Consider the following 9,841-nt stretch of genomic DNA (forward strand, 5'->3'; position numbering starts at 1 on the left):
GCAAAGCACATGTCAAGTTAGGACTGAGGACAAGGAGTGTGGTGGTACCTGACATCACTGCAGTAAGCTGGATGCTGGTGGCCGCGTAGCATGGCCTCATGGACTGTGGGTTGCAAAACCTGCCCAAAAGATACTGTAAGTGCTGTGGGCAGGTGGCTGTGCTGAGCTTTCAGCCACCATGGTTGGAACAACTGCAGTGTTGCTCAAATACACCAGCTGCAGCCTGGAGAACTGGGGTGTGCAGGGGAGCTCTGTGTAGGGAGCGTGTCAGTGTTTGCCCATGGCTTACTGGGGATCTTTCTAGCAAAATGCTATAGAAAGGAGTAAGCAAGGTGATCCCCACCCTCCTCCAGCATGACAAATCTAACAGTAGAAGTTTCCACAGGGAAAACTTGGCTGTTGAACAGACAGAAGTAATGAATCTAACACGGAAGTTTCATTTATGAGGCTCCATTTAAGTGTTATCCTGAGTCTGATTATAGTTATGAGTTTCAGGACTCGTGGAGAAAGTCACCATACAGAAGGACAGGCTAGACTATGGGGTATTTTTATGCCTATACAGGTCTCATAAATGGCTTGTACAGCGCACATGGGAAAGTAACACTTTCCACCTGCAAATTGAAAGGTGTGCAATTCTTTCTGGCTTGTGAAAACAGCGAAGGAAATAATTTGGGGACTGTTCTTTTGCTCAGTGTACAATTGGGAGATGATAGACACGTCAGCATAGACCCAGATCTGGCTTCTGAAAAGGGTGTTTGGTTTGAAAGCTTAATGAATATCCCAAGTAGCAATTGGGCAAGCCAGGGCTTTGCTTAAATGTTCCCCTTGCATTCTCCTTCTCTAGCCTGAACGGGAGTCCTTGGGCGCAGCACTGTAAATGTGCCTTCCTAAGGGTGTTGGCACAAATGGAGCCAACCCAGCTGTTCAAATATCAACAGCTGCAGTGTCTTGTGCAGATGCACTGGTGCTGGCAGCAAGGGAAAGGTTTTGGCAGAGCATGTAGTATAGACTGGGGGTCAGCAACCTGCCATGCCCAGACGCAGTTTGGTAGTATGGACAGACGGAAGCTGCCTCTCACCCTTCAGCATGCCACATGTTTCTGGGGAACGCAATGCAAAATCATTTATGGATGACTTGATTTTGTCAGGTTGGGCATGGAACAGAGCACCTGCATTGCTGTGATCTGCTGATCGGCTGTTGGTGGTGGGGCTGAGAGCCATGGTGGGGAGAGAAGTATCTGTGGTTCCTGGTCCTCAGCTGGGCACAAGCACTCTCTGCCTTGCCGGTGGCAAGACACTGCCCAAAGGTGCCTGGCAGCATCTCTTGGCTCCTGCTGCTGGCTCTTGCTGGGGAGCCTTTCTTGAGGGAATATTGTGTATATCTGTGTGTGGTGTCCCGGTACCAGAGCTGTGAATGCTTGGTTAATGAATATTGGAGTGCACTGTGTGGGGTGCAGGTTCCTCACAGTCATGAACATTTGTCATGGGAGTTTTACTGCCTCCTTCAGATGAATGGCAGGACTGCATGTGCACTCAATGGCATGTTTGCATCTACAGCCATGTCTCCAAGTGGTGTCTGTAGAACGCGCAGGAAGATTTGGGTCTCCCTGTAGCCTTAGCATTCCCCTCTCCTCCTGCTGGCTCAATAGTGGTTGAGCCCATTATCTCGATCCCATTGCATCCCATTATCTGCCTTCTGGTGTTCCTAATGTTTATCTTGTCCACCCCATCCAGCTGGTGGAGTTGGAGGAGTTTGTGGCCGCTGTGAAGGAGAACGCAGAGGCTGTGGAGGAACGGCAGGAGACTGACTCCATTCCCCTGGTCGATGACATCCGCTTCCACATCACCAGCAATGTGCAGACTTACAGTGCCATCGAGGAAGCCAACCAGAAACTTGAAGCTCTGGAAAACCTCCTGGCCAGTATAGGGCTCGAGTGCTGATGTGTGCAATCCCTGCCTGTCATATGCAGCCTGCGTAACCCTCCACAGTGGTTTGACTCGGAGTGCAGGAACATCTGAGTCTCTGAATGTCCTTTCTCCCCTCCCTTGTCCTCCTTCCCATCCACTTCCAGGCATGTTTTTTTTTTTAATTTATTTATGTCTGGACATTTGCATGTCTGGTTTGTGTTTGGTTTTATTTTGGTTTTGTTTCTCCTTTCAGAAATAGCTCCCAAAGCACAGCCCAATTCAGTAGCTGCCGCTTGTACAATACAGTGCGGATAGACTGCGGGTCGTTGGGGGTAAGGGAGCTGCTGTGGGGAACTTGCTACTGCCTTGCATAAGGACCCATCCTGTTCTCTTGTCCAACCGCACAGTTCTGAAACTGGTTCACACCAGGGTATTTGTTGCATTGCCACCAGCCGAGAAAGAAAACTGGATTAAACTCTCCCAATAAGTACATTAGAAAGGAGCTGGCTTTTCATTCACTGTCAGCGTTATAAGATTGGCAAAGGTGGGCAGTGCTTCCCTGACAGGGACACAGTAGCACTTGGCTGTTTGGAAAGAGCTGTCTTCGCCTGCTGTTCTGGTTCTTAGGTGAAAAACGCCCAAATGATTTCCAGGTCTTCCCTAGCTTTTTGTTGCCTTGAAGTGTTAGCATTTAGATTTGCACGCTCAGGGGAGTGGCAAAACTCAGGTTTTAAAATATCTGAGTTTTGGCAGATGGACAATTATTTTCGATCAAGAGCATAGCAAAGATATGATGTTTTCCTTGTACTGTGTGTGATGCACACCTTCAAAAATTAAAAGCTTTGCTTTCTGAACACAAATCTTTGGGAATACAGTAGAGACCAGAGACCTTCTGTTCCTAGAAGGCAGTAGCTTTTGATGCATTAAAAAGGAGAAGCACCCCTTTTTGTCCTAGCAGGAGAAGGAAACACCTTCTTCTTGGAGTTGGTGCTTTTCCTTTCTCTTGGTCCATTGCTGGAGAGCAAAACTCACTTGTGCTGGTGGGTTGGGGAAGAGGAACCTTTTGGGTCTGTTGCAGGGCAGTTGTCCCACTCTTTGACCTTCTGGCTTTGCTCAGCCTTGAGCCTTGTAGCTTTATTGTTCTCCAGGAAATTCACTGTTTGTGCTAATGAATGTTTTTGAATCTGTGTTCTGCAGTAGGTCGCGTTATCTCTTCGTCTCCCTGGACTCCTAATGAGGGTAATGATGTTCTTTCTCCTCGGCACCAATCAGCAGGCGATATCCCTGCACAAAGCCTGCCTCGCTGCCCTCGGAGCTGTTCGTCTCTGGAACAGCGAGTTACGAGAGTCTCGAGTCTCCAAGGCGCAGGGAGGGCGCGCTTTGCCGTGCTGTGAGTCGGAAGGGAGAAAAGGGGTTGTGAAGCACAGGGGGAATCTTACATGAACAGTGGGCTGCCGTTACTGATGAATGTTGATTGTCATTTTGGTCACTTTATGAGGCAAGAGCTTAAAATAACCTGTGTCAAATGGGCATGGGTCCCCTGCAGCTCCAGGGGGGTGTTTCCATGGATAAGGGAAGGGTCTGGAGATCCTGTGTTTGGCAGAGACTTGTTACAGGTGTGGAGGTACTGGGATGATGGGGTGCCTTTCCCTGCTAATCCCACCTGGTGAAAAACACGTGCTCCCCCACCATGTGAGAACACCCCGCCCTGCTCAGAGTGTCTGCCTTTACCTGGCACGTGTTTGAAGTTGCGTGCTCTTACGTGGGCAGGCTGGGTTAGGCTGCAAAGGAGAAGTTGCACTGTGGTGTTTGGGTAATGTATTCTAGAGAAGCTGGACTTCAAAAAAATTGCGTGTCAGGATTGAGCTGCACTGACAGGGAGCCTGGGGACAGACTTGGCAGGGCAGGAATGAAGTGCGTTGACAGAACTGGACCCTGGATGCTTGTGCACTTTGTCATCTGTGTTTAACTGGTTTCTCTTGCAGGATAAGTCCCTTTAGGGTAGGGGGTGAAGGCTGCGTGGCTATTCAGGCAGTGTCTGCCTGGCTTCTGTTTCAAAATGCTTGTGTAGAAGTATAAGGAGTCCTTGTGGTTTGCTCTCTGCAGCCATTTTAGGGCGGGTAAGAGGATGTGTCCGTGCAGGTGTGTGTTCCTGTATGGGAGCAGGGAGCAGCAGGAGCGCTTTTCTGTTTGGGATGGTGACATGGAAAATCGCTGTGTGTTTGTCATGCAATTTGTGGAATATACAAATCTCTTCGCCTCCATGTCCATCTCCAAGCTCAGGCTTTGATGGGACAGCCAGAGAGCTCAGCACAACTTGAACTGATAAAAGCAGCTCAATAGACTTGAGGAGAGGAGGGGCTATTTAAAAAGCTTTAATATGAAGTTCCATATATTTTAGTGAAAGAAGGGTGGAAGAGCAGAACTGCCTGTTTCCTTGCTCTGTGAAGTGTCAGGCTCGTGGAAGTGTGCTACAGAAGCAACCGATAGCTTGACCCAGCTAGTACAGTTCACCGGTGTTTTTCCTCCCTTTATTGCTGAAGACGACAGTAAACATAAGCAGGATGTTTAATTTATCACATCTCCTCTGCTCTTCCTGCATAAATTCCCCATTTGACATCTTGGTAGTTGTCTTTCCACAGCAACGGTTGTGACAGCCCTGCACAAGGCTCTGGTGGAGCCACCAGAGAACTGAACATGGCCACCAGAGAACTGAACGTGGCCTTTGCCTTCTGTTTGTACTGAGTGAGATGCAGAAATGGGATCACTGAGGAACGTGCTGGTGTTTTTCTCTGCAGATACCTCAGCTCTTAAAGCAAAATGGACACTGGTAGTAGGCAAAGCAGGAAGGAGGCAGAGCAGGGGCAGTGATTTTGAGAACATTTTCTCCATATTGCTGCTCTTGAATAATTCCATTCCCGCATCCTTAAGCGTGGAGCAAGCGAGGCCGCAGTTGTACGCGTGGGATGAAAGGTCAGTGCGGCCTTTTGATTTGTACCCTGCAGTAGCACAGCTACACGTGGGCTGCCAAGCAAACGCCTCTTCCGTCTGCGTGCACTTAGTGGTCACATCTGTGAACACCACCAGATCGTCCAATTACTTGGGGTCCTTTAACCCCCCCTCCTGTTGGCAAAATAGGGCTATGAAAAAGCATGCATAAGCAGATGGTTAGCATGCAGGCAGGCTCCCTAATAAGATGAACCAGGTCATAACATAGATTTGAATTCACTTTATTCTCGTTGCAAATAATTTTATCACAAAATAAAAAGCTAAGGATTTTTTTTTCTTCTGTTGCCAGTGTCCTTTTTGTGTTCTGTTGCCTCTGTCCTTTTTATTTACTACTAGCCACCTGTTGAATTAAGGAGATTGTAAAGTTTATCAGAGCAACAATATATATAAAAAGAAATGTGTAAGCATGTGTGCAGCAATAAAAAGCTATATATTTCACTATATCTATTTCTACTGTGGCCTGTTTATTAGCAACTGACATCAGTGTGGCTTTATTTCTGGAAGGACTTGGTGGGTTCCTTCAGTTTGTTATCCTGCACCCAAGCAGATGGCTGGCTCTGCATCGTCCTGCTTCAAGCAGCAAGGAAAACATGACTACTCTGCTCCTTTGGTGGCCCATTTGGGAGTAGAGCACTGCGTTGTTTTTATCGAATACTTTCTCCCAGGAATGTTTTGTTTCATTAGCAGCACCATGGCACAGCCTTGATCAATATGGTGATGGTGTGTCAGATGATTTTTATCTTGGAAAAAATTGCTCTGGGCAGTCCCCAGCAGGTGAGTTGTCCATCCTTCTCATCACCCCATGCCAGAATTGTCTGTGGTTCTGTGATTACTGACTAGTTTATTCTGTTCGTTAAATCCAAGGGTGGAGGTTGCTTAGCCTCCATGGAAAGCACTTCCAACGCTTACCTACGCATTCATGGAGCCACTGAAGCACGTTTCCACCAAAAACTCAAGTCCATTGAAGAGTCTGGGCAGTCCTTCGTCTCCTCTCTGAAAACATGGAAGCTTATTCTGTCTTCTGCCGTCTTGTATGTCTGGGTGGCTGCAATAGCTTCCATGGCAAACAGCAATGACCAAGCTGCCCATGTGCAGCCCCTGGTGACTTCAGAGCATGGCTGGGGCTCAGGGAGTGAGGAGCCAAGTGCATCCCTGTAGCTCTGTGTAGGAACCTGCAGTGTCTCAGGGGGAGAAGTAATAGCATCTGCATTACTAATGTTGTTAAAGGGAGGGACCTGGTTTGGAAAAGTTCAAGCAATGATGAGGCTTTTGGGACTCAGCAAACGGTGCTTACAGGGAGTATCGTGCTGCAAGAGCCTGGAGTAAAAGGTATCTTCAAGATGCTTGAGCTTTCAGGTTGGTACAGTCACGGTCAAACAAACTGCGGAGATGGCACCTTCCTACCTGAGAGCTCGCAGTCAGCGTGTGTTGGCAGACTGCTCTGCTCTGGGTGACACGGAGTTTTCCTCTCTGTTGCTACAGGTACCCTGGCAAAGCCCACTGCGATTTGGGGAGCTGGGTTTTGTCCGTTTATGCTCGTTTGTTAGGGATGAACAGGTCTAGCTAGCGCTGTTGATGAAAAGCAAAGGCAGAGCTGTCGCTTTGGTTCTCTGCTCGCAGGGGGGTCACATGTGCCAGAGCAGGTTTTTATCTTACCTTCTGAGCTAACCAGATTTGACATAACAAATTTATTAAGATAATAGAGATCACAGGGGCAAACTGTTTTTCATACTAGGGCCCTGTTTTGCATAAGTAGCTGTCTCACTGCTGGTGTTGCTGCCCGCCTTGAAGATGTGCTAAGTGAGCAGGGGAGTGAACTCCATTTCCAGGGTTAAATGGCTCCTCCGGTGGAGAAGTCTCCTACTGTGTCCTGCAGCTGCGCCAGCACCAAGCTTAGCGGGTGGCCCGCGCGTTGCCTGGAGCACGAGCTGCTGGGAGGGCTGCGGGTTCCTGCAGGCTGCGTTGCTTTTGTTGATCCTTGTGCATGGTGTAGGTTAAAGAGAGCAAACGTAGCTCAAAACAACAAGGTATTTGTCTGTGACTCAATACTGCGGCCACCATGGGGAGGCTGCGCCTGGCCGTCTCGGAGAGATAAAAGGGGCACGTGTTTCAGGGTGGGCAGATGGTCAGTTATAAGAAAAATCCAGTTTGGAAATCAGAGGTGGGTTACGGGCAATAACAAAGGCAAGTTCTGCAGGGAGGGAAACTCTCCTAGGGGCCAGCAGCTACGTGAGGGTGCAGATATGGGCATGCAGACTCCTAAGCCTGGCTGCAAACTTGAAGTTAAGTGAGATCAGCATTTGGGAAAGGGGGAGAGATGTGCACAGGCCTTTCTCTTCATGGTGGTGAACTTTGTAAGTCCAAAAGTTCAGGGCAAGGTTTGAAGGGCATTTCAGGAGACTAAAAGCTTTGGAAGGGAATCAGTACCAGGCAAAGAGCTAGCCCAGGTCCCAAGGGTCTGGCTCAGTTCCCAAATAAGCTCTGAGGAAAAGCGTGAGAGAGCTTCCCTCTCCCCTCCGGTTACCAGCAGAGCAAGTGCAAGGGGAAAGAGCAGCCCTGGGAAGCAAGACCCGCTCTGGGCTCGCTGCCTCCGGACCGCGGCTCTCATGTTGGTTTTCTCTTATCTTGTCCCTGAAGGTTTGTTTTGCCGCCTGCTCCGGTTGCTGGTACAGCAAAACGTGAAGCCCGGGGGCACAGCGTGTCGGGAAAGAGGGAAAGGGGGGCGCTGAGACCAGGGAGTCCAGGGGGTGGGGGGCAGCCTGCAGAAGAGGTCGTGCCTGGGGAGAGGCTGCGAGGCCGGACGTGCCTGTTCATGGGATCTAGGGGATGGGGGGGGGGGYCCTTTTAAAGAAAACTGAACTAACTTCATGTAGCTTTCCTGTGGAAGAATCCGAGCTGYTCTGTGTTGCATCGAGGTGTCATAAAAATCCCTGTAAGAAACGAGCTCTCCCTCTTTTATTCCCTTAGCCTCCCGCTTCTGTGCTGGTCAGGGTCATGCCGATACCATTCGTGCAAGGATGTGACAGTGACGAATTGCACGAGCAAGGTGGTGGCGTGACCTGCTCTAGAGGGAAGGCGAGGAAATGTGTCAGAGTTCCCAGTCCTTGAGATACGCGTCAGGAGGTGAAGGCTGATCCTTCGTATCAAGGCTAAGATGACATTATCTCTCCCTTCTGGCTCACAAGGTTTTATACTAACGCATTCTTGGCACGGCACAGCAGAACCACCAATACTTCTATGAATTTTATTAAGCTTGCCTCCATAACGGGAGCCAGCAATGGGCTCTCTCAAACTCCTCCTTCCCCCCACCCCGGGATGTAAAACTGAATTGTTATCCAGGAGTTTTAAAGCAACTTTGTTGGTGGCAAGTTCAATCTCTTTCCTGTTCCCTTCCGGATAAGGACCTGGAGTTGTTTGTAGCTGYGTGGGACTCTCCTGCTGTGAAGCTTCAGGGTTAATTTTGCTGGCCTTAGGAAAGCTTTGCTGGTTTTTGAATGAAAACCATTGCATGTTTGTCATCTAAATGATGATGCGACCCTGGAATGAAGGTTGCTGTCCTTGGAAAGCTGGAAAGCCCTGRCTTTTCCTGGGGCTCTGGCTCATGGCTGTAGTCCAGCAGAGGTTTGCTYGCCCATGTTCATGGCCCCTTCTTCAACAGGGGCAGCAACTGTCCTGCTCCTCCCTCTTGTGCCTGAGCTGCCCTCACTTTGCCTGTGCCRTTCTGGTCTTTTCTTGAGAGGTGGCACAAGCGTTTTCTGTGCTGGACGTCTTGCCCTCTCCTCTGCTCTCCCTCCAGGCCCAGTGGGTTTCTTTGCCAAGTTTCCTTTAATTAGACGTTATCATGCATTTCATGCATATCATGTGATCCATCCAAACTCTTAATTAATCTCTTAGGAATTTTTTTCATCTGAATGCCTGGAATATTTCCAGACACTGAAGAACTTCTCCTGCGTGCCTGGGTCCTGTGGAGGACAAGGGCACTAAGGCAGCGTCTCCACCACCCGAGGAGCCGCTGCGGAGGACAGGGGCAGCTCTGCGCTGCGCCGTGGCAGCTGGGTGCAGGGACCTGGGCTCGTGCCTGGAGGGCCCTGCAGGGTTAGCGGTGTTTGCTCATGGACATGGCTGTTTAGTTTAATAATCCWGTTGTGAGGAAGCTAGCAGGAAGGTGAACAGCAGCTCCACAGAAGCAGCTTCCCTGTCAGATGGAGAAAATTGGCTGGGGCATTAGAAGAGACAAGTCCTGACTGATAAGCTTGGAGAACGTAACTGTTTCTGAGCAAAAGGGAGACTTCTGGTGCTTACAGAGGAAAAGAGCAAACATCTGCTGGAAAACAAAACAAAACAACCCCCAAAAGCCAGGGAAACTGGCTGCCAGCACAGCACATGGTGCCGCTGGGCTCTCACTGACTGGTGGCAGCACCACACGGCCCTTCTGCTCCCCTCGGCTCTGGCTGAGCCCCAGCTCCTCGGCTGGCTTGAGTCATGGGTCGGGACTTGGAGCAGCTCCCCGACGTGRTTATGGGGTCCTGGGGGCCAACATAGCCATGCCGGCACACAGTGACCTCGGGACGCCTTGCCAGTGCCAACCTGCGCGTGCTTCCTGTGGGTGAGCGCCGGCCCCGTCTCCCTGCACTGGAGGCCGGGCAGGAGCGTCCCTGCCGAGCCTGGCGCCCCGACCGCGCTGTGGTCCCTGAGGCCGGGCCAGGGCGGCTGCTCCTCGCTGGCCCTGCAGCTGCTGGAGGGGTGCGATCCCGGCGCATCCGTGCCAGCAGCTCTGCCGTGAATAACGGCCTGCTTCTCCCTCCACCTCCTCCCCTGGCCTGTAAATCCCACATGTAACCGTTCGCCAGCAGCGAAGAGCTGCTGGTTTACATGGGGGTTACAGTTCTCTCTGGTTCCTGCCTTACCACCAGCTGCCGCCCGCC

General features: G+C 50.4%; 1 protein-coding gene across 2 annotated transcripts in view; it reads left to right on the top strand.

Annotated features, from left to right (window-relative positions):
• Positions 1 to 5,359, top strand: part of ABTB1 (ankyrin repeat and BTB domain containing 1) — a 30,438-nt gene extending 25,079 nt beyond the window's left edge. For both annotated transcript variants that reach the window (XM_026055002.1, XM_026055003.1), the window contains exon 12: positions 1,734 to 5,359. In XM_026055002.1, coding sequence (XP_025910787.1) covers positions 1,734 to 1,940 — 207 coding nt within the window. In that variant the 3' untranslated portion in view covers positions 1,941 to 5,359. The remainder of the gene's footprint in view (positions 1 to 1,733) is intronic.
• The last annotated feature ends 4,482 nt before the right edge of the window (positions 5,360 to 9,841 follow it).

This window comes from Apteryx rowi, unplaced genomic scaffold, assembly GCF_003343035.1.
Source record: "Apteryx rowi isolate R43461 unplaced genomic scaffold, aptRow1 scaffold_98, whole genome shotgun sequence".
In the NCBI taxonomy this organism is placed as follows: Eukaryota; Metazoa; Chordata; class Aves; order Apterygiformes; family Apterygidae; genus Apteryx; species Apteryx rowi.